Consider the following 23,978-nt stretch of genomic DNA (forward strand, 5'->3'; position numbering starts at 1 on the left):
GCCTCACCGTTACAGCAAACCTGAGACAGTTCTGAAGGGACTTTCAGCTACAGAGCTCCCGGAAGTGTTGGCTGAGGCTGTCATAGCTGTTTCATAGTTCAGCTCCTCCCTCTGCCCACTTCTGCATCCTTACTCTCCTTTCCTTAGTTTTTGATGCCAAGAGTATTCTCTAATCAATATTCTGCATACTAAATGCCGTCTCAGTCAGCTACCCGGAGAATCCATCCTGCCTCAGGCAGAAAGGTAAATAGTATCCTTGTGAAGAGTTGAGGAAACAGTGGCAAAAAAAAAAAAAAAAAAGAACAGAGGCAAATATAAATAAAAGCTCTGTTGGGCAATAGTGCAGTATTCATGTTTGCAGTGGTAGGTTCTGTGATTGCCAAACGGGCTTTTCCCTGGGGAGAACTGGAAGCTTCTTCGATCAGGGATGTGATAGGAAGAAAACAGTGCGTTAGGGGAATTAAGCTAGTAAAGAGAAGTATGGATTATAGGGAACAAAATTGCTAAAGAAAATACATCTATTTCTATTCTAATTTTTCATCCGTCTCTTATTTTGTGGGTCCTCAGTAAGTGATGACTGACCTGTTTAACTGAAATCGTATTAGGTGAGATTTGAGAACTTAAAATTCTGGCATTGTATTCTTTCTGATTTTTTTCTGAAGTTGCTGAAGGCAGGACCAGGTTCCCTTCCTTTAGTCTATACCTGAAGAGCGTGGGAAGAATGCCTTTCTCGAGTATCCTGGGCTCATCCAAAGGGATGAACCTGGCATTTTACCCTCCAGTTTTTCCAAATACCAGCTGGCCTAGCTGAGCCTACTCTAGCCAGTTGAGTTTGCTGTAACCACTTTCTGTTCTTCTACAGGGAAAATAGAGTTGCCCACAACTGAAATCAGGGAAGGAAAACTGAATTGGGTGGCCTTCTTCAATCTATTGATGGCAAAATTTACTGGGGCGCCTTGAGTTTCCTTCGCAGTTTTACACCACTGTTGTCTGGTTTGGAGGGAAGTATTTCTATGTTTTTAGTTTTCTCTCGATCTAAAAGAGTTGGTTATTTGATACTCATATTTAGAGCTAAGTGGGAGATGGCTTTGTTAGCAGGCCTGGGAAGTGTGGCACAAGAATAGACCTTAGAATTATGCACACCAAGCCAGTATCAGTAACTCTTCTGAAGTTGAAGTAGCCTATTCTCTTACCACGAGTACATTGCCCCTCCAAGAACCAGCAGGAACAAGTAGTATTATATTCTCTACATAAAAATATATTACATATAATTATAAATATACATATAAATAAATATAAAATTATATGATAATTTTCTCAACATGAAAAGATTTATACTTTCTTTGCTTTTGTTATTGGTAGGATTTACTTTTCTTAAATTTCAGTGACAAAAGCAAAGATGGGCAACATAGAATCATGAGCTTTTTAAAAATAACCCCTTGACAGGATAGTGAAATGGTTGCCTGTTTAAAGTTGGCATCTTTTCTTAGGGTGTTTTATAAAAAGTAGCCTCAGTCTTGGCTCTAGCTTTGATCTGGCTTGGCTCTGAGTAAATTCAGTTTCAGTTGCCCATTGAGTATTGTATGTTTCTGTTTCTACAGAAATAATTTTGTAAAATTCAATATTCAGAAAGTACCAGATGGAGATATGGACAAGCAGGAATGTAGGATACTTAAGTACAAAGTCATTTGAAATGAAATAAACAAATAATACAACTAGCTTCTTAACATGATTCATAATTCCCAAGCAACATTTGCATTATAAAAGTGCCTAGTAGTTTTCTTAAAAGAATGACTATCTCTTGCTCATAAATGTTTTTAAAAGTTGAGCCCTTTGTTTTATCAATGCAAAAGCTAATACATATGTATGTTTTAATGAATGCAATGCATAGAAATGAGTTTCTTAATTTAAATTTGCATCAGAACAATTTGGTATCTACATTCAGAATAGTTTATGTTTGCTCTCTATATAACTATATTGGAGTTCCCAAAATGTGTTTTGTTTTGTTATATATGGAACAAATTTTTTATTTCCCTTAAATCTTATTATCTTTGTTGGGGACAAGGATAAGATGATGATGGATTATGTAAGTCACTTTTTAAGGAGAGTGGAAAGTGGAGCAGAATGGAGGAAGAAAGAATGTAGCTATGTCACCTGTCTTCTAGAGCTTTCAGGTTGATGATCAGTTAACCCCTTGATAAGCCTTAGATTGTATGCTTGAGTATCAGTGGCATAATATTAAAAGGAATATAACAGTAAAAATAAGTCAATGTATTTTTGAGACTACGTTGTCTGGAAGATGAAATCTTGATAACTCAAGTGTGTGAGTAGTGTTAGTAGACAATAAAGAAAGAAAAGAACAGCAGAGAAGGAGAATAAAAGTAGTATTATTTTACATAATTGCTTTTTAATTTCTGACATCTTCTGTGCCTCCAGTGTGGGATCCTTCAGCATAATCTCCTATAACTCCCTCTACTAATGGATAAGCACAGGGATCATACCATGTTTGTTTTAGTTCGTGCAATCTATATTTCTACTTTATTAGATCAATGTAAACTTTAAGACTTTAAAAATATACTACTGAGGTGTATCATTTCCTAAAGATAGTTTGACAATATCTGTGTAATTGAAATATAGATTTAGCCATTTATTCAGCAGACACACTTCCAGAATTATGTAATCCCAAAGTGTGTGTATACACATAAAATATTTACTGAAGCATTGTTTGGTAATAGTAAAAACTAGATACATCATCCATGTCTATCAACTGGAGACTGATTAAATAAATTATGAAAAAATACTTAATTTACTAAGTTAAATAAAAATATCCAAATTATTGACTGCCATGTTATAAGGTTAATGTGTCCATACATGTAAAGGTGTATAAGACATATCATTAGATGAAAGAAAAGCAAATAGAGCAGTTTATGTAGTGTGGTCTAACTTATGTAAATAAAAAGGAAAAATGCCTGAGTATGTAGCTATCACAAATTTTGTCTGTAAAGACATGAAGACAGTGATACTTGTGGAGAGTGGGGCTGAGGGAGCCAGTAGTGGAAAAGGAGGATTTTCATTTTACTTTTTCTTTTTTGTACTGTTTGAATTATTTTAGCAGGAAATGTATTGTAAAATATTTTAAATTTAAAGCACTGATAAAAAAATAAAAATGCATACAATAATAACAATGATGATAGATAATATTTATTGAGTACTTAATGGTGGGCCAGGCACTATTGTATATATGTGGCATATATTTAGTCAGTGAATTATCATAAAACCTTACCAGGTAGATCTGTTGTGATCCATGTTTTATAGATGATGAATCTGAGGCACAGAGAGATGTGTAGTTATATGTCCAAGTCTGTGGATGAGGAAAGAATAAAATAAAAGTAATGAATATAGATATTGAATGAGTATTACCATTTATAAATAATCTCTCCAATGTAGGCATTGTGGCTTGCCAGCTTTGTCAACAGGAAGGAAAGGGAAGGCGGGTTCTTTTACACTACGACTTCTGCAATGGTTCTTAGGAGTTTAATTCTAGGAGAAAATGGGCTATTTGATAAATTTTAAGGACTTCTATTTGAGGGAGTTATTTCTAGGGGAAAAAATAAGCTATGCTTTGGAATTTTTTATAGGTATTTCAAAAGAGAAGTATTAAATGAGTCATTTCTCATAAGAACTGGCCTAGTATAGCACAAAAGAATACTCATTTTTTCCAAGATTATTGGTGAGTTAAGAGATGCTAACAAATGATTTTTTCCTCTTATCCAAGTATACAAGAAGAGAAATAGCTTCTAGGCCAGAGCTTTGAATGGATTTTAGAATGTTCCATTCAACAGGTATTTATTGTATCCCTCAAAAACCTATAATTAATGTACCTCTGACTCTCTAAATCCTCTGTAATCTCTTCTGTTCTACCTGTTACTTCTCTCACTGTTCTCCTGCAAACATGCTCTGCATCACCTGGCCTATTCAGGCTTCTTCATCATTCCCCTGTAATTGTCTTTGTCAGGGGCTGAACTCCTCAAGCACAGGGATCATCTAATTGTTCTTTGTGCCCCTTAGACCAGAGACACTTATGAAGAGACCCTCCATCAGTATCACCAACTTCCTGTTTCAGATGTACTAGGTCCTTACTGCTTCCTGTACCGAAGCAAGACTCCTTTGAATTAAGGGACGTTGTGCTTCCTTGTACATCCAAGTGTTATTTCTTTCTAGGCTGTTTTTCAGACTACCTCAAAACATACTTACACATTACCTTTTCTGTGTGCCATGATGGGACCATCTTTCTGTTAGATACAAGAGGTAAGAACAAGGCCTCTGGACAGGTGACCTGAATTCAAGTTTTGTTTCTTTCATTTTTTAGCTGTGTTAAAGTTCCTTAAATCCTCTGAGCCTCAGTTCCCTCCTTTTGAAAAGAAAGTAATAGAAACCTGTATCTTAGAATGTTGTGATGATTGAATAATCTATTAAAATGCTTAGTACAGTGCCCAGCATATTGTAAGCACTCAATAAATGTTAGCCAGGTGACTGGATTGCTTCGGTGTATAGTTTGTCTCATCTGTGATGACAATGAGAAGGTAGGGGCTGCTCCTGGACTTTGTAGTCCAGTACACAAATACAGTCACTTAATAGCTGTTGTTAATAGATTAATAGTATGGTGGATGATAAATACCCTTGAGAAGGTGAGAGCGATGCCTGAAACCATTCTGAGTGATTGTGTGGAGACATTAATTCTTCTTTCTTGCTTCTTAGTGGGTCCACTAAGTTATTAAACAAATAGTAATTTTTCTGCTTACTATGTGCCAGGCACCATTCTAGGCTCTGGTGATGCGGCAAGGATTAAAATAGAAGAAAATGCCTGCTTTCATGGAGCTTACAGTTTAGTCATCCATAAGATAAAAGTATGTGACATGGTAATAAGGTCTATGGAAAAAATGAAGCAAGAGAAGGGGGTTAAGGAGTATGTAAGTGTGGGTGTGCATCTGTCTGGGGTTGTGTGTTGCAATTGTACATATGATGGTTAGGGTAGACCTCAGTTTGGCACATTTAGGAAAAGCTGTGAAGGAGGTAAAGGCCTAACCATGTGTATACCTGTGGGAAGAGCTTTCTAAGCAGAGGGATCAGGAAGTGCAAAGGTCCTGAGTTAGTAACATACTTAGTATGTTCAAGGAACAGCAAGGCGGCTAGTGTGTTTGGAGCAAAGTGAGTAGTCAGAGATTTTAGGAGGTGAGGTAAAGTGGGCAGGGGCCTAGGAGTCACATAGGATACTGCTGATCATAGAGTAAGACCTGTGTCTTTTATGCTGTGTGAGATGGCCTATGGAAGGTTTTGTGTGCAGGAGTAATGTTATCTGACTTAGGTTGCAATGAGCTTACTCTGGCTGCTGTGTTGAAGGAGCAAGAGCAGGGAGACAAACTGGAGGCTTTTGCACAGATCCAGATGAAGCCTGATTGGCTTGGACCTGGGTGATTGTGGTGGAGTTGATGAGAAGTGGCTGGATTCTGGTTACATTTTGAAAGCAGGGTCAATAGGAGCTGCTGATAACTGAATATGGAGTATGAAGGAAAGAGGGGAGTCAAGAATAAAGCTTGAGAAGCATTCTGCTTTTCTCATTTTGAGATGTAGTCAGAATAAATACTCATTTTAATGATATGAAGGATTCTTCTTGATGACTCTCTACTTGTGATCAGATCATGTTCTAAATGAAAAATTGGAAACTTATTTTCGTGTTCCTCTTTTTAGCAGTCTTTAGCTTTGTATCAGCTGTGTGCCAATCAAGGCCTGCCCATCTGTGAATCAGTCCATAAACATGTGGAACACTGTGTACCTGTGCTGTGGATAATAGAAGTATTGCTACAAGTTTCTAGCCTCAAGAAACTTTGCCAATCACTTAAAAGCTTGGACACTCACAGGTACATCAGTGAGTGTGCAATGTAAGAAAATATTTAATTGCACCTAAGTTTGTGTAGGTAGCTGTATAAAGAGAAGCTTATTAAAATTTACCTTTTGATATTTTTGACAGTGTTTCAGAAAATTACTTTCTTTTCCTCATATGTGGATGGGATGACACACAAGGCAAGGTGGAGTGCACAGCAGAGGAGACTGTGCCTCCTGTCTGTCTAGTATTCAGTGGGTCTTGATGATGCCCTTGAGAGATATTAGAGTCAAAACTGCTTGCTTCTTCTCACTAAGGATAATGAGCATGTGGCCCACATTCCCAAAATAAGAGCTTTTGTAAACTCAAGTGCTGACTTTTACATTTATAGAGACACTGGCTCTTTGGGAAATAAAGCATTTTTGAGTTGCAGGTTGCCTCTCATTCTTGAGTACTAATTTCTTAAAATATAAACACATTGGTGGCACTTGGAGAACAGCTTCACTGCAAGAACTGAAAGCATTCATGAAAGCTTGTATTAATGCTTCATTAATAAATCAGCAGTGGGTAAGAAACTAGATCTTCCTTTTCCTGAAGACTTTCATGTATCTCCATGCTTCATTGGTCTAAAGGTTAGGAAACACCTAAAGTTTGAGGTCAGATGATATCATATGGCATTTCCATTCTCTGGACAGATTGGCTGATTTTTACACCACTGGATTAGCCCACTTACTCCCAGATAAAGTAGCTAACTGATGTGGATAATGAAGGCATCTTTTATTTTCATATAAGGTTCTTAAAGACTAACAAACATGGGAGGTTTGTCTGTATAGTGGGAGAGTTTTGGCTTTTGATTGGTAATGCTACTCTAGAGTAAGTAAGGGAGAGTGGATACATTAAAAGCCATTTCTAGTTAGTTTTGCAATGTTTATTAAATACAATGGTTTTGTATCAAATACTGTCTTCTTAACTAGTTTCATTTTAGTCAATATTAAAATTAGAAAATATTATTTAAGTAGTATAAAAAGTCTAATATTATCCACATTTCCTGTGGTTAATCCCCAAACAGCTCTCATAGAAAAGTGAAAATGTTTTTACTGATAATAAGATTGTTTTATTTTTGTACTAATATTTGGTTATAGCCTTATCTGACCTTAGAATTCACAGGACATACTTTAAAATTCTTAGGTCCTGAGCAAAAATTTCCCACAGAGCTCCATTAACCTTTCAAAAACCAAACATTTCCATCCCATTTGGAATGCAAGGAATATCAGTAACAGACCCAAGCAGAAGGGAAACAGAACATTAATTCTTTCTCCTCTGCCACTTGCTGCCTTCGTTTATTTCCATTTTCTATATAAGGATCAGGAGCAGAGGAGTATTTGAATCTTAGGAAGTGAGTAGCTGGTCTTTCGCAAGGACTTAACTGAAGCTACCAATAAAAGTCAGTATTTTACTGGGTCACATCCAAATACTTTGCACCAGTAAAGTCTCAAAAAATCTGTTAACATTTTGGAATTCAGCCGAACTAGCTAAGTCTTTCTTTGATTTTCCTGACTTTCAGGCTAGTCTCCTAGGAATTTTTTTATGGGAGTTTTGGAGCCCATAAACTTTACAAATGTTGCTTCTGTCAACATAATGAAACCACATTGGGAAGGACTGCTACCCAAGGAGATTATTTAGGATTGGCTTTCTTATCCTGACCCCTTACTCAGAATTCTTCCTTGCTCATTGTTCTGTTCTGTAGCTGGCATGCCTCAGAAAGGTTAACTCAGAATCAGTTTACAGCGAGCTGCTGCAGACTTATTTTATTTATTTTTCACATCTTTTAGGGTCAGAGGGAATATAAATGACTTCCTGTAGGTTTCTGCTTGAATAAGGAAGTAAAAGCTTTCCTGTACCCTGTTACTTTGTGAAAACCATTACAAGCAGTTCTACAAGATATAGAATTTGAAAACAAGATTTGTTTTAAATGATAGTCATTGAAGATAATATTCCTAAGAATAATGTAAAATTCATTCACTTGTATTCAGGGAATATATTAGTATATACACAGATGTTTTATACATGGTTGTTTTCTACAAAAATTTAGTGCAAAAGGAATTCACACTGTAATTGCAAATCATCAAAATTGAATATTACTCAGAAGCTCACATACTGAAGATTACAGGTATATTTTTATTTACTGAATGATATCAAACTGATATTTTATCAGGAGGACTAAGGATACTTTTTTCATCTTCTCATATAGGGTTAAATTGGTATTTTGGTGTAGGATTGTAAGGAAATGGTCAACAGAGAACTCTAATGCAGAAAGAACCTGGAATTCATGAAGAACTTTGAGTGCTAGAGATAATCTTTTCTCAGAGAATAAGAGTGAAGATTGAGACACTTAGCAACGACTCATATATTATTATTCAGTGATTTCCTCAAGAGCATTTTAAGTCTTGCTTATGTAATTATTCAAAGGTTGAGTTTATTCTTCCCATGTGCAGCTATTTTTCTTTGTACTTTTCTGAGGAGTAAGGGGAAATTTTATTAAAGCAGAAAACAAAATTCATTGGCCACACTTCACAAAAGAGTCACTGTATAATTTGGCCAGTTGCCTTCACCACCCATTTAAGCAGTGAGGCAAATGTAATTGGGATTTCCTCAGTCATTCAGGACATCTATAAATCTTTCTAAATGCAGTTCAGACATAGAATGAGTAGTAGCTCAGGATAGTCTACTCAATCTGATGGCATCTCTTTTATTCCCACCATCACGCTATGCATTTCTTTCCACTTGATCTTCCAATTAGGATGCATAGTTTTAATCTTAGGAAGTATTCACCTTCATGTTCTGAACTGCTGGTAGAGCAGGCATGGTACCCAAGTCTAAGAATCTATGTAGAGCAGATAGGGTTTTCAGTTCTCGAGTTTTTAAAAGTGTCGTGATGGATAAACTGTATCTTTTTAATATTAATGGAGGGTGTTCCATTCTTTAGGAGTATCTTTTTTTTGCGGCAGTGATGATAGTGAATTGCTGTAATGCTTTTGGGTTGTTGTGAATGCAGAGTACTCTCTTAAGAAACATTCTGTGTTATAAATCCCAAGACAATTGTGAATCTTAACTACTTTGTGATGGAATCCAGACCTGAATACCGCCTTTCAAATAAGCCCACCCACCAGCAGAGAGACCTAGGTGTCATCTTCCCTAGGCTACAAGCATTCTCCAGAAGACACATCAGCAAGCCACAAGCCCACCTTTCCCCTGATCCCTCCTCTCAAAGAGCCCGCTAAAGCCCTGGCCATGAAAAGCCTCTTGGCCTGTTAGAGACCCTCTCTTTCCTTTGTTCTGCTGGCCAGGACAGAAGGGGCCCTCTTAGGCTCAGCAATAAACCTGCTTGGACTGTTGAATTTGCATCCCCTCTCTTCTTTCACTTTGTGCTTGTAATAACTTATTTTGTGCAGTAAAATAATCTTCCTTTACTTCACAAATCACCTCCTTAACCATCTTCCTGGAACCTTACTGCACAGATTCCTTGCTGGGTGGAGAATTTAAGAATTCTAGATTCTTAAATCTAGATGTAGAAATTAAGATGAGATATTCTTAAATCTAGATGTAGAAATTAAGATGAGATATTCTATTGGTCAGGATGGCAGGGGTTGTAGACATGTGAACTTTTGTTCTCTTCTCAGAATTTTCTCCACACTTTCACCAGTATGAATTTGGGACTCATACTGATATTCACTATAGCTTCAATATGGGGGTGTGGTTGCATTGGAGGTGAATTATAAATCATGTTAACCATGTACCAGAATTTTCTGTTGTTTTGCTTGGTCATCACATTTTGAACTTTGTAAGGTTGTACTCTTTTCTTTGGTTTAGCTACTTTTGGTTCATCTTATTATCATTCTTGATCTGGTTTCCTTTTATCTTTGGCACATGGACATTCTCCCATGTCACCCCTACCCCCACTGTGGTATTCCAATTGAAGCTAATGCTAATGCTTGTGCAGTAGCTTTGCGATCCACTCAGTTGATATTGAGCATCCATTATGTGCTTGGCACTCTTTCTAGACTTTGAAGAAATAGTGGTGAACAAGATAAGTTCCCTGCCTTCATTTGGAGTGAAAGAATGGTAGGAAATTTCTTTTAAGCAAGTAATCAAATAAACACATAGGATGATTTTAGATTGTGCTAAGTGCTATGAAGGTAATAAATAGGGTGATCTGATTCAGATTAATGGCATGATAGTGGGGCTGTTTGGGAAAGAGTAGTAGATAGAAAAGTTGTTCTGGTAACACTTGAGCAGAGGCCAGAATGATGAGAAGGAGCTATCATCGAAAAAGCCAAGGGAAGAACATCTAAAGCAGAGGAAAAAGAGGTGCAGAGTCTCTGAGACAAGCGTAAGGGCATGATGGAGGAAAAGAAAAAGCCGTGTATCTGGAGTATAATGAGCAAAAGAAGAGTGGCATGAAATGAGCTTGAAGAGATAGGGAGGAATTGGTTTATGTGGAACTATAGGCCTTGAGTCTTAGGTTGAGTTCCTCGAAGTACTCCAAGGTGCACATTTGCAGGAAGGAAAGTTATTCGGGACTTATCTCAGGATCAACATGTGAGGACGTGAAAACGGTGAACTGGGAAGAGTCAGGAGTTGGAATAGTAACACATCCCAAGAGAAGCCTCAGTCTATCTTCTGATAGACTCCAGAGTGGGATTGGCCTTTCAAAATTGTCTCATCCTTAGGCAAGGAGGCCAGGTCTTTTTACCTGTGCATAGGCCATCAGTAGATGCAGGCATGACTCTGAGGTTGCTTTCTCTAGCTGAGGCAGCCCAAAATGCCAGAAAGACTCAGCGGAGATCCAACCACCTCAAATGATCCCAGCAGCTTAGGAACTCAACTGATTATTTTTGATCTGGCTTCCTTTAGTCATTTGTACATGGATGTTTTCCCATGTTACCCCTTACCTCACCACAGTATTCCAGCTTAAGATAACGTTTCTCCTTAAGTGAAGGTAGCTCCTTCTCATCATTCAGGCCTTTGAGCAAATGTTACCTTAGCTCAAATGCCTTGATCCTGAAGGGGGGGGAGGGGTACCGCTTATATCACACCACGGAAGTGTTTGATATTGAGGGTTCTGCCTGTTTTTCAGAACACTTTTTACATTTACATTTTTAAACACTTGATAAATAATCATAATGACAGCAGACCCTGTTACATGCACACACAGAAAATTCTGTCGTTGACATTTATGTGTATACTTGTGTGTTTTAAAGACAACTTGGAATGGAGGGGATTCTGTGTCAAACAGTTTTGTTCTCATTCAGGGTGGGGCTGAAGGAGGACAGGAAGGCAGTCAGGACTGGGGAGGAGTCTTCTTTCCATCTTCTCATCTCTCTTTGTTTATTGTCATTTATCCTTTTAACTATTTTTTTCAGATGTGTTCATCCTGCTTTGTATGTCAACCTGTTTTTGCCCTTTATTTCTTCCATGGTCACTTTTTTGTATAGATGCAATTTTGAAAGAGACCGAGGACAGCATTAGAAATCCATCATAAATGTCCAGAGAGGAAGCGATGATGTGGCTTAGGGCAGCAGAAGTTGGACGGCAAGGATGAGATGTGTTTGAAAGACATTTCAGGATCAGAAAGTTGACGGTTCCATGACAGAATACATGAGTGAAGGAAAGTGAAGTTGTAGCTCTGGAGGAGGGGGTTCCCCACCTGGCCAAGTTCTCTATGAATGTAGTGAGACCAAATAAAGGCAAGGGCAAGAAGCTGGGGGTAAAAGGGGCACCACTTTTATTCCCACGGCTGTCACAGACAGCTCAATACATGTGGTTGGCTCACACATGCTCCCCAGGCTGGCTGTAGGTGCTACTGCCCAGCATGACCTTAATCCTCAAGGGGCACTAGGGATCCACGGCTCCTGCCCCATGCTCCTGGTAGTATAACAAGCTCCCTGCTCCCACCCTCTGGGAGGAACTCTGTGGGTGGGTCTCTGGTGACTGGCAGATGCCTGATCATTACATGCTAGAACTGAGGGGAGGAGAGAGTGAATGTTTCCTCTCCCCACCTCTCCTGGGCTGGCACTCCTACAACCAGCCAGCAGATCTGTAGCTGATAAACATCCCATAAATGTGTAAACAGGCTCTTATATACACAATGGGTGTGTATATAGGAATTAAGGCTAGGTGGGAATCCTGATCAGAAAGTTCCACTGTCCCCACAGAGTCATAAAAAGTGAAGGAGCCAGTTTGGGCAGCAGGAACTAGAAGAGGAGGGCCCTGTTCTGAGGGGGATGTTTCTGAAGCACCTCCTAGGATGTCCTATGAAGAGGAACCTCTGGCAGCTGGAGATGTTTGGAGATTTTAGAAACATCTACATAGGGAAGATGATTGTAAAAATAGATGGTTTACTATGCTATTTCTAATGTCAAGTACATGTAACAGAAACCATGTCATTTAACTGGAAAGTAGTTTATTCTCATGTATTTAAAGACTGGGCATGATTTGAAAGGAGAATGTAACCTTCCTCTCCCCAGAGCTTCTAAGCTCTTTTGAATAAGGTTGCTTTGCTGCTGAAATTCTGAGAACATGCAGACAACCTTGTGAAGGGCACATGGTTGGCAGATACACATAATGTAAAGGAGAGATCCACTTAACTTGCCTCGTGCTGCTTTGGATGGCAATAGACAATAGTCACTGGTTCTCCTGATAAAGGGACTGAGGTTTTTAGGCTATCAACCTTTTGTTGGTTAAACCACTTGAATTTGATTTGATTAATGAGCTGGCTTGCTCTTATGGAGATGGTTTGTGACCACAGACCACATAAAATGACATATAAGGCCAATTGATGTTTATTCAATGAAGAAACATTTATATATCATTAATTTGTGTGGACATTATACTGCTAGGGGTTTTCTAACTGTTGATCATAGCTAAGTAATGATTTATAACAGATTACCTGGGATTAAGATTATTAATAATTTTAATAATTTCCTGTGCTCAGTTTAGGAAAGTTCACAGTAGAAGCAGATGCAAAGAAGAGAACACCAGTGCTCCTGGCTATTTTCCAGGTGAATTTTGCAAACATTCTATTATATACATAATCTAATTTTTTCCCCTTCTGGGAAATTTACATCCATTAATTTTTTTTTGTTTTCTGAAACTTCTTTTTTTGTTCCCCTCCACTGATGTTATTTTTTTAAAGGTAGCTTTAAGTGTTAATCATTTGAGCAGTCTGGTGTGCATATTATATGCACATGTATTGAAAACTTGCAAAGGGACTTAATACGTTTGCATTAAAAGTTGTGGCATAAAATCTCAGACTAAGATGTTTGAGAATGGTTCTCTTATTGAGAAATCAGGGCTGAAATCTTTTTTTCTCAATGATCATATTTAAAATATATTTAAATCATTTAAAATATAAAACATTACAGGACTCCACATACATGGACTGTGGCTCAAAATTTTTGTGGATTTAATTCCCCAAATTCCTAATTACTTGGTGAAGAAAATGATTCCAGAAATAAGCTTTGTATTTCTTTCTTAAGTTTAAAAGAAAACACATCAAGAGTGTAATAAGAATCCTCTTTTAAAGAATTTAGAGATCCCAAAGAAATGTTAAATCATTACAGCATTTAGAAAAATAACAAGGTTTTGGCAGTTTTGTCATTAGCAAAAAATGAGAGGTAAAGTGTTCTCTTTAGTACCATTGTTTAGATATTTTTACAGAGCATTGAGAAAATGTGCAGAGACTAATAGTACAGAGGTATACCAGATGGTGCCTTTTCATAGAGATAAATTTCAATTATTTAGACTTGTTATTTGAAAATATTTAGCTAAGTTTTTCCCATTACCTTCAAAACAAAAGTCATTTTAAATATTAGTATCACAGACATTGTTTAGCATCAAGTACATTTTAGTGACTTGGCATTCATTGATTATTCATTTGTGTAATTTATCCTTTTTAAATTATAATTTTAAAAAAATTATGAGGAAGTATTAATCAACTGTATATGTCTCCTTGTTCTCAAAGATATATATTATTTATATTAATAAGTGGATGATTTTCATGACTACATTGACATAAAATTAAAATGTCTTTACTCAACACTTTTTACCTATTTTTGTTTATTTTTATAATTTAGAGACATAGTACATAGCCTACTATCCTCTGTAGGCTTATGAGCTTCCTTGTAAAATATGGAACAAGTTACATGCATCTGTTCATATGCATATAATGTATGGTGGTTTTAGGGCTCCTGCACATGACATCAGGTCCACAACATCATTTACAGAATCCTAGGACATAGGTTGAGATTCCATTTGGAAAAGCTGCTGGAGTTGGAGAATCTCTCCTTTCATTGGTTTGCTCTCTCAGGGGGCCTTAATAAAGGCAATCAATAAAGAATGAGGGGCTTTGCTCAGCCTCTTCCGTCTTGGAGGTGTGACCAGTTAACTGCTGCCAGCTCTCTGCAGGGGTGAGCAGCAGAGCTTAGGAAAAGCAGGCTTGTCCTTTTGGGGAAGCACTGTCTGCAGAGGGTGGAGTGGAGCTACTGCTTGTACAGCTGCTGCAGTGCATTATTTGAAACTGACCTCAAGACTTTGATCTACTCAGTTTATTTTTAGAAGTAATGACAGTATAGCACTTTGAGGCCTGGATGTTGTTTCTAGACTATAGAGTAATATTATTTTTTGAGAAACAGAATTTGGGGACTTTAAATGGAGTTCTTTTGTTAAAGATTTCTGGAGCTTTTACAGTAAATGGGGCTTTCTTGGCAGAAAGATATGGGAAGCAGTGTGCTTCCTCTATTCCTGCTGAGCTTTGACACTAGGACTAGAAGGGTGTCTTGGAAGAGATGCATAATCTTCCTTGTCCCTCATTTTGAACAAGTCCCTAATATACAGTGAAACAATTATTAATTTTTTTCAGTCATCTACTTTCCATGTTACTAAAACTTAAATTATAATTATACATGCAATACCTAGCAGGTAGACTATAGGGAGTAGATTTGTATTTATAATCTATAATCTGGCATTTTTATTAGTTTTCCTAAAATTTAGACACACACACACACACCTTACTTGGAGTGTATGAATAGCAACTTTTTAAATGTATATATATTTTGGAGTATGTGTGAATTTATATGATACATGGTTATTCTATTTGGAAGTCTACACAGAAAATTGTTTCACAGATACACTCAGTTTTTTACAGATGCAATTTCATTAGCCTCCTAAATGAAATCCTTGCCTATAATCTTTCCTTCACTGGTTCCATACTCCATAATATCATTAATTTTATTTTTCTAAAATAATAATAGTCAGCACTTTTGCATTGCTTACTATATGCCGGACACTGTTCTGGTTTTATGTATACATCTCTCAACAACTATGTATTGAGATACTATTAGTATCCTCATTTTATAGAAGAAACTGAGGCATGGAGAGGTCAAGGAGCTTGCCCTAGACCTCAAGCCTTCTAAGTGGTAGAGCTGATTTTTGAACCTAGGCATTCTAACTCTAGAAGCCATACACTTAACCACGATAACATACCGCCTTGCAAACAAAAACTTGTTATCTCACCCTTCTTATTTAAACCCACATTCTCTTTAGCAAGATGTCCTGACTAGTTAGCATAGGATTAATTTGTTAGCTCTGTAAATTTCTCCCCTGCTCATGTTTGAGGTCATTGTCCATAGTCAGATACATTAGACTATTTGTTCTAATTCAAACAATCCAAATTTTTCTTTTGAATTTAGAATTTACTTTATCATTGTCTAACTGGGAAATCCATATTTATTCCTCAAAGCCCAGGTCAAACTTCACTTCTTTTATGTGTTGTGCTAAAATTGTTTTCCCTTTCACCTGTGTTCGCACAATACTTAATAGGTAACTGTTCTGGTCCTCCTATCATTTATGGTTTTCTATCTGTTTTTCCTTTTTCACCTGAAGGGCTTCTTGATGTCAGGCATCTGTTTTCCTGATTGTTATACCCTTAGCACACTGCCCGATTCATAGTTGGCACTCAGGAAATAATGTCAATATTTAATTGAATTCAACATTGAATCAGTTTGCATCCTCAAAATGCAAGAAGGTAGAGGCAACGTGAATCTGGCTGCAAACCTCTGTTCATGAGGAATTGTGTCACATGCTTTTCACCGACTACCATGTCCCCACTGCTGATTTCATGTGACCATCTGGTAGCCAGACTCAACCCTCGAGCATGCTGCCATGTCCTGGGTGCTGCACTGAGGGGCCCTGCCCAGATTGCAGTCAGAGTTCCCTGTACAGATGGTGGAGGATTTTGAAATGCCTGAAACCAAACCATTACACCCACTTAAAATTGTTTCTGTCGTCTGTGTATGATAAGAGGTGGGTGGGAAAAAAGTAGTGCATATAGCTCATTTTTTGAAGTTGAGATTGCCAATCAAAAGTCGTGAATGGGGTAAAATAACACATATGAGATGTGTTTAAAATATTTTGCTCCTCATTCTTCTGTTCACTTCAATTTAGAAAGTCACTTTCCTGATGTTGGATGAGCATTAACTAATTCCCTAGTACCTCTTTCATTTTGTTTTCTTGATTATATATCATCTGACTCCAAGTGTATTTAGGGAAACTGACAGGTGATTTGAACATGGTGAAATTAAGAGCCTTTTATTTCTCTCAGAAAAACAGTGAATTCAGTTAAGGTTTTTATAGTCGTAGCACTATGTACTTGAGCTGTTCTTTGATCCAGCAAAACTTTGATGACTCAATTTGACTTAATTGAAGAATGTTAGAATTAAAACATTTACTTTAATAATAGTAGAGGGACTCTTTTCTTGTTTACTAAATAGTAAAATGATACAATTTCTTATTTTAAATAAGATAAATGTCAAATTGAAGACTTTTTCATCATTTCAGCAAAATAGAGGATGAAAGTTGGAGATTATATGAGGATTCTAGTCACTTGAGATGGAGTAGAGGAGGATAAAGGATATAAGAAAACAGCCTGGTCTACTCATAATTGCACTGTAATTTTATTCAGTGTTGGACTAGAAGTTGAAGTCTCAATACATTGACATAAATTAGGCATTTGAATTTTAAAACTTACACATTTTGAAAATGAATCAAAATGGTGAAAGAATATGCAATTTAGGGAAATTAATAAAACCACTATTTTAATTGAATTCATAAAAATCTAAGTGTATAATTCCCTCATATCTTATTCTGTTTTTAAAGCAATTTACATTTAGAACTTAGTAAGAGAAAACTTAACATAATAAAATATATTGTTCTTCCTCTTATAGCAAAACATCTGAAACAGTTAGTTCATATTTTGTGATGGAAGGTTCCATGTATGTAATCTAATTCTTGCAAGTACCCTGTGTTGTCTTCCATCATGAAGGCACAGAAAAGGAAGCTCGGCAATTAGCAGTTGCCCCAGACAGCAAGTGGCAGAGCAGGATTCAAGCTGGGGCCCACTGCTTCTATATCCCATACTTTTTTCACTTGGTTGAGAATTTCAGTTTTAACTTCAGATCTCCCTTGAGCTAGGAAAACAAACATACTGGAATTACAGAACTAAGAAAATATCAAACTGGAAAAGGGTTTTGAAATGCCTTTTTTTTTTTAACTGTCTGTTCATCTCCTCTGCGCATTTTTTAATTGGATTATTTGCTTTTTGTTTGTTGAGGTGCGTGAGCTCTTTATATATTTTGGATGTCAACCCTTTATCGGATCTGTCATTTATGAATATATTCTCCCATACTGTAGGATGCCTTTTTGTTCTATTGGTGCTGTCCTTTGCTGTACAGAAGCTTTCAGCTTGATATAGTCCCACTTGTTCATTTTTGCATTTGTTTCCCTTGCCCGGGGAGTTATGTTCATGAAGTTGCTCATGTTTATGTCCAAGAGATTTTTGCCTATGTTTTTTTCTAAGAGTTTTATAGTTTCATGACTTACATTCAGGTCTTTGATCCATTTTGAATTTACTTTTGTGTATGGAGTCTTTTATATTGGATGTGTCATTTGGCATATTTTAAGCAGAAGTCATATAAGTAAAAGATTTATGCATATTTCAATTATCATGTAAGTCTCAGTGGAGGGTTTGATTAAATGGGGCTAGCAAGGTATTTATATATGATTTTTGCCCCTCAATATATGATCACTTGTATCTCTATCTTGGAACAAACTTAGGGTAAATTTGAGATCAGATTTTGTTTCTCAGAACAATCTTGAAGTTTCCTTAGCTACCAAATGATTAGAATTGCCCATGTTACTATCTTTGCACTACAAATAGAGTATCAGTATATCTCATTTTTCATGTTTAATGTAGAAGTATCATACATGATGGGAAGAAGGAAAGAGAGGACATACAACTTAAGCTTAAATACAGCTAGCAATAAAACTAAGTATTTGCTTTAGTAAATACAGTCAACAGGAGCTGATGCCTCATCTTCTACTGGTATTTCCTTAATTTATGGAATGATTATGGGAATATTAAAGAAATAAATTTTGTGCTTCATTCTCTCTGACTCTTAATATAGGGTAACACTCTTTGTGTCCTTCCTTTCTCCAAGGGAGATGGTGAAGATGAATTAGACCATGCCGGCCACCTGCCCAGCGCTGCCCCAGAGGAAGGCGCTCCATAAATAAGACCTATCACTAGGAGGCCTTCGTGGGTCTTAGGTCCCTGCACAGGCTGGAGCTGTCACTCCGTGTCCTAACAGGAATCACCCACACTCAGGCTAAGGGCAGGTTTTCCCATGACACAAAGAATATTTCTTTTTCTTCTAGTGCTGCGTAACCAGGCGGATCCAACCTCTGCAGGTCTTGGTGTCCTCATCTATAAAGGCAGTAGTCCAGGCAGATAATTCCCTGAGGGAACCTACCCTACACTAGCTCTAATTCATCTGTCCTTTTGTTTCTCTTGTCCCACCCAGCTTCTTGAGCCTGTTCAACAATATTTTCTTTTAAGCTCATGTGCTATTAAGGGGTGGTGGCAGACTCTGAGATAGGCCATTCCTGTCCAATCCGAGGAATGCCTTGCTGTGGGAAGGGAGGCAGGCAGGCAGCAGAGCCTCAGGCAGTCAGGGTGGCCTTGGCTGCAGAGCGCAGGCTCTCCCAGGGTCCAGTGGCTGAGGCTTTGTTGGGTTTGCACCACAATTCAGTTTCTCCCTCTGCCTGATATTCTTTCTTTCCCCTTCTTTACAAATATTGAGCCCTGTAAATGTCTTGCGCCCTATACTCATTCTCAGCTCTACTTTGTAATCTGACTAGTGACAAGAACTTAACTATAATGAGAAAATAGGACTAGTAGAAGGGAATTTCTCAAGCCATAGATGAATCGACTTCTTTATAATAGGATTGTGTCATATTCTGTAGTCCATTAATTTGGAAATAACATTTCATAGTAGAACAATGCACACCCAAAAAGGAAAAATTCAGTCCCTATTAAGTTTGTGATAGAATTTTGTATAGGATTGTATAGGATTTTTCCACTGGACATGAAACCTTTAGCAGATAAAGTTCTTAGTTCTATTAGTGGCATGCATAGCATGCATAGTGTTTTTTTTTAAATCACTATTCTTTATCCTTAAATAAATATTCATTAACTGTTTGTTTGACTTTCATCAGTCTTTGGAAAGAAAGATCATACAGCAAATTTTGTAACTCTTTCCAGTATGCATTCGATGTACATACTTTAAAATGTTTTTAGCTAGTGTTCAAATACACCATTTTGAGTGTAACAGAGGTCTTCCCTTCCTTCTCTCTCATTTCTTTATTTCTTCCTAAGTGATTGGGATTTGGCTATCTTTGTCCTAAAATACTAGTAAGTCTGACAGCTCCTATGAAATCAATTGCATTATAAAGAATGTATGTTCTTTCTAAGAAACTGATTTTATATTGTAATGGAGGACTGTTTCCTTGTTTCCACTTTTACTTCAAATTTACATTTATAGATTTGGCTTAATTTTTTTAATATGCATTTTGAAATAAGAGTTGTCAAAACTCGGTTATGTAACTTCTAAAAAATTTGATTTCTCCCCATCTGTGGTTAAGGAATATCATGTGGTATTTCTCTTTTTTCTTTTATGTGATTGTTGACTTTTTAACACAGAACAGAAGAGTAGAGATTGGGAAATATGTTGTAGTCTGGAAGGCAGACACTAGAGAAGAGTTAAAGAAAGGGGACATGGGAGAAGCAAGTGTTTAAAAAATGGTATATATTAGTAGAGAAGAAGCTTAAGAGAGTAAATTCTGACGTATGTATATTAATAAGCCTAAACTGCTTTTGGTTTTACTCATTATTTTTTTATGTTATAGTCATGAAATAAATTATATAAGTTATACTAGGCCTTTATAATTTTAATTAGCTCTTGAGCATTAACAACTTTTCACACTTTATTTGTTTTCTCATCTACCCATTCATCCATTTTAACAAATTTTCACCTCTTAATGACCTTGCTACACCAGACCACCAAAGAAGTATTATGTGAATGCAGTGTGTTCCAGGGATGAAATAAAACAAGGTACAGTATATACAATATTATACCTTTTATGTAAAGTACCAGAACAAGCTAAACTACGTATTAAAAGTCAGGATAGTGGTTACCCTGTTGTGAGAGATAGGGGCAGGTAACAAAGGGCTGCTGAGGGCTGGCTATGTTTTTTGATCTGGGTGTTCGTTACATAGGTGTGTTCATTTTGCAAAAGACCATTGCACAATATACTTACGGCATATCATTTTTACAATATACTTATGGCACACAATTTTATATTCATGCTTTATACCTAACTAAAAGTTTTTTAAAATTTCAGGCTAGGGAGATGCCCTTGGGTTAGATGTATTTTGCTTACACCTAGACTTTTAGGAATCTTGGAACCAAGTATAGAATCATAGAAATGGAATGGTTTGAAGTTTTTACCATAGCTTTTAAAATCTTTACTTTCATGATAATTATTCTATCAATTAGCTGTTATTCATAGCAATTTTAAAAAAACAATTTTGGTTGATCTTTGAAGTTTAAATCAAGATGCTACTACCCTTTTATGCAGATTTATCTAGATTTCCTATATAACACTATTAACATATCTCCTTCAGATTTGTATGTATTCTGCCACCACAAAAAGCCACTTTTTTCTCTGTGTATATGAGGCTAGTTTTACTTGACTGATTATTCTCTGTAATTCAAGGCCTATAGCTCAGAGTTCAGATTTATATGTATATATGTGTGTGTGTTTATACTATAGCTCAGAGTTCAGATTTATATGTATATATGTGTGTGTGTTTATATGTAATATATAAACACACACATATATATAATTATAATCATAGTTAATAAATATACAACATACATTTAATATATATAAATGTAGAAATATTATATATTATTTATATATATTATATACTTAATATATAAATATGTAACATTTGATATATGTAAATATACATATTGTACATTTATTATATATGAGAAACTTGATTTTAGCTTTCTGATAATCTAGCGAGTAATGCCGTTTTTTTCAACCCACCAAGCATTGAATTTTCTAGAATCTAGGTTGAGTTCTCACCCAGTGGCCAGTGCTGGGGGCACATGGCCTTCCTATTCAGGTGGTTTTGTCTTGTTGCACTCTTAACAGCAGCCTTGAATTGATTGACCAGGTTATGCTCATTATCTCCGTGGCCCCCTGGAGAACGAAGGAAGCCTAGTTGTATCAAGAGTAGTCTCCATTCTTTTTTACTTTTACTTTCCTGTCTGTACCATTTTTTTTCCTGTTCATGAATTCATTTGATAAATATTCATTGCTTATTTGTATGTGCCAGGCACTGTCTTAGGTGTAGGATATAAAATGGTGAACAGAAAATCAACAGATCCTGTTGTCCTACATGTTACAGTTTATTGAAGAGATATATCTTTTAAAAACATCTTATAACTGAATTAAAAAAACCCAAATGTGGCACTTAACTGTGAAGCAGAACTTGTGCTCTGTCTGTGTGAGAGCCAATAATAGGGGATTGGAGCATGTTAGAAATGGCTTCTTTCAAGAGAAAACTTTTGTTTTATAATATGAAGGGTGACTAGGTTTAAATCAGACAGAGAGGAGTGAGTGTTCCATCAAGCACAGAGGTTCTGAGATGGGAGAATTCAGGGCACATTTGAGAATGGCTGGAGGAGAGAATGCATAGGGATGTGGAGGAAAGTAAATAAAAGGACTTAGAAATTGGGAAAAGTGGAGTAGTCAGTGGACTGGTGGTCCTGATGGTTTGAAAAAAAGTTGCCTGTGAGACACTGTACAAACGATTAGAAAAGTGAGCAGTTGGTGATTGGAGATTGGGATTTTTAACTTCCTGATTCTGGAGGAGGATGACCAGGTTTCAAGGTATGATCACAAGAGTGGTGACTGAAATGGCCTAGAAATAAAAATCACTGGCGACGAAGAGGTCAAGAAACTGAGAGGCTGTGTTGGACCAGTTATCCATATGTTTGTTGAAGTGAGCCAACATATTGGCAGGCTTTGGGTAAAGTGGGAGACTGGCTTGGTGCCGAGGCTTTAATAAATACACTAGATTGAATGGAAAAGGCAGGAAGGAGAACCACTTAAGCCAAATAAACTTTTTATAAGACTTGACTGGTTTGTATGATAGAGATAGCCTGGATTTTGAGTAATTTTTTTTCCATATTTTCATTATATTTTGGCCAGTATATAGATATATAAAAGTCAGATCCCCATATGAGTTGCAAATTCCAAGATGACAGGAATTGTATCTTAATCACTTGTGTAAAACCTGTTTAGCTCTTCTTGACTTAGACGAGGGGTAGATATTGATGAATAAAGCATAGTGATAAATTATGGATGAAGTAGCACTGCTATTTTAGATGAAAGGTTTCACTGCTTTTATTTTCATGCACGCCTGCAAGTTTTATAAACTTTATATGGCATTTTACTTCTGTGACTACAGTTACCTTTGTTATGTACATTATTTACATGGTAGTCTCAGGTTTTTTCTTTCAAAGTAAACTTTTTAATCAGAGTAATTAGATTTCCTCTGATTCCATGAGAATGTTACCACTTAGGCAGATATTTTGAGGAGCCAATTAAGCACATCCTTATGACAGAATTTGCATGGAGAGGCATCCTGCAATATGATTAGGGTATATTTTATCTGGAAAGGATCTTCCAACCCCTCCCCAAATTCAGGTTTGTAAGTTTTTATCACTCATTCATTTGTTTAGCCAGTCAAGCAGTCTCTCTGTACTAAGCAATTGCCTGAGGGATTCAGACAGTTTCAAAAGTATGTAAGCTTTCAAAGTCAAAAGCAGAATGTTATTGTATATGCAAAGGAAAAGACTGACAGGACATGCATCAAAATGTAAATGATGGTATATTTGGGTAGTAGCACTTTAGAATTATATTTATTTCTTTAACTGAAATGTGTCCTATATATATTTTCCAGTTGAAGTCTATAATTTTTACAGTAGGATTTTTAAAAATAGTATTAGGGTAAAGGGGAAGGTAAAACAAGGACAAGTACAGAACAAATCAGAAATTGGGTTGTGTGAAAGGGAGGAGACTCATTGTGTAGGAGATAGTTGAGTTGTCAAGGATGGAATATGCAGGGTGGACTACAGCTGCATATTTGATTCTACTACGAGAAACTACTGTAGGATGCTCTTTTCAAAGGCCTCTGGTCACAGTCCCATATTTCCAGGTCACTTGGCAGAATTTCCAGAGTCTCAGGTTGTAAGGAACAGAAGGTGTGGGTTTCTCCCTAGTGCCACTGGTGTTTTATTCCCTGGGGAGAAGTAGCCATTGACTTCTTTTAACTGTGAAAAAACAAACCAAAAAAGCTCCCAGGGCTTCCCCTGCTCCCTTTCCAGCTGTTCGGGTGCCTTGTTTTGATTCTGATAATACCTGTGGATTAACACAAATAAGAACTTGTTTTCAGTGTCACTTTACAGACAGACACTTAGCAGCAGGGCAGTGGGTCTTTTCATGTCATGTGGGCATAGAAGTTAATTTCATATGTCAGTCCAGGACAGATTTTTGCTGGAGGGCTTCAAGTTTGCTACAAAGAAGCAAACATCTTCCTCTTTCCAAGGTTAGAAGGAATCACAGT

The 23,978-nt window shown here is 36.8% G+C and overlaps 1 protein-coding gene across 35 annotated transcripts in view; it reads left to right on the forward strand.

Moving 5' to 3' along the window:
• Nucleotides 1–23,978, forward strand: part of CAMK2D (calcium/calmodulin dependent protein kinase II delta) — a 308,632-nt gene that overhangs the window by 55,729 nt on the left and 228,925 nt on the right. For 2 of the 35 annotated variants that reach the window (XM_037001130.2, XM_073237128.1), the window contains exon 3: nucleotides 20,333–20,388. The exons of 32 other annotated variants lie outside the window; for them this stretch is intronic. In XM_037001130.2, the coding sequence (XP_036857025.1) occupies nucleotides 20,333–20,388 (56 nt within the window). Of the gene's footprint in view, nucleotides 1–12,875; nucleotides 12,943–20,332; nucleotides 20,389–23,978 lie in introns of all 35 variants that reach the window. One more of the 35 variants, XM_073237132.1, reaches the window with a different exon arrangement.

Source organism: Manis javanica, chromosome 5 (genome assembly GCF_040802235.1).
Source record: "Manis javanica isolate MJ-LG chromosome 5, MJ_LKY, whole genome shotgun sequence".
In the NCBI taxonomy this organism is placed as follows: Eukaryota; Metazoa; Chordata; class Mammalia; order Pholidota; family Manidae; genus Manis; species Manis javanica.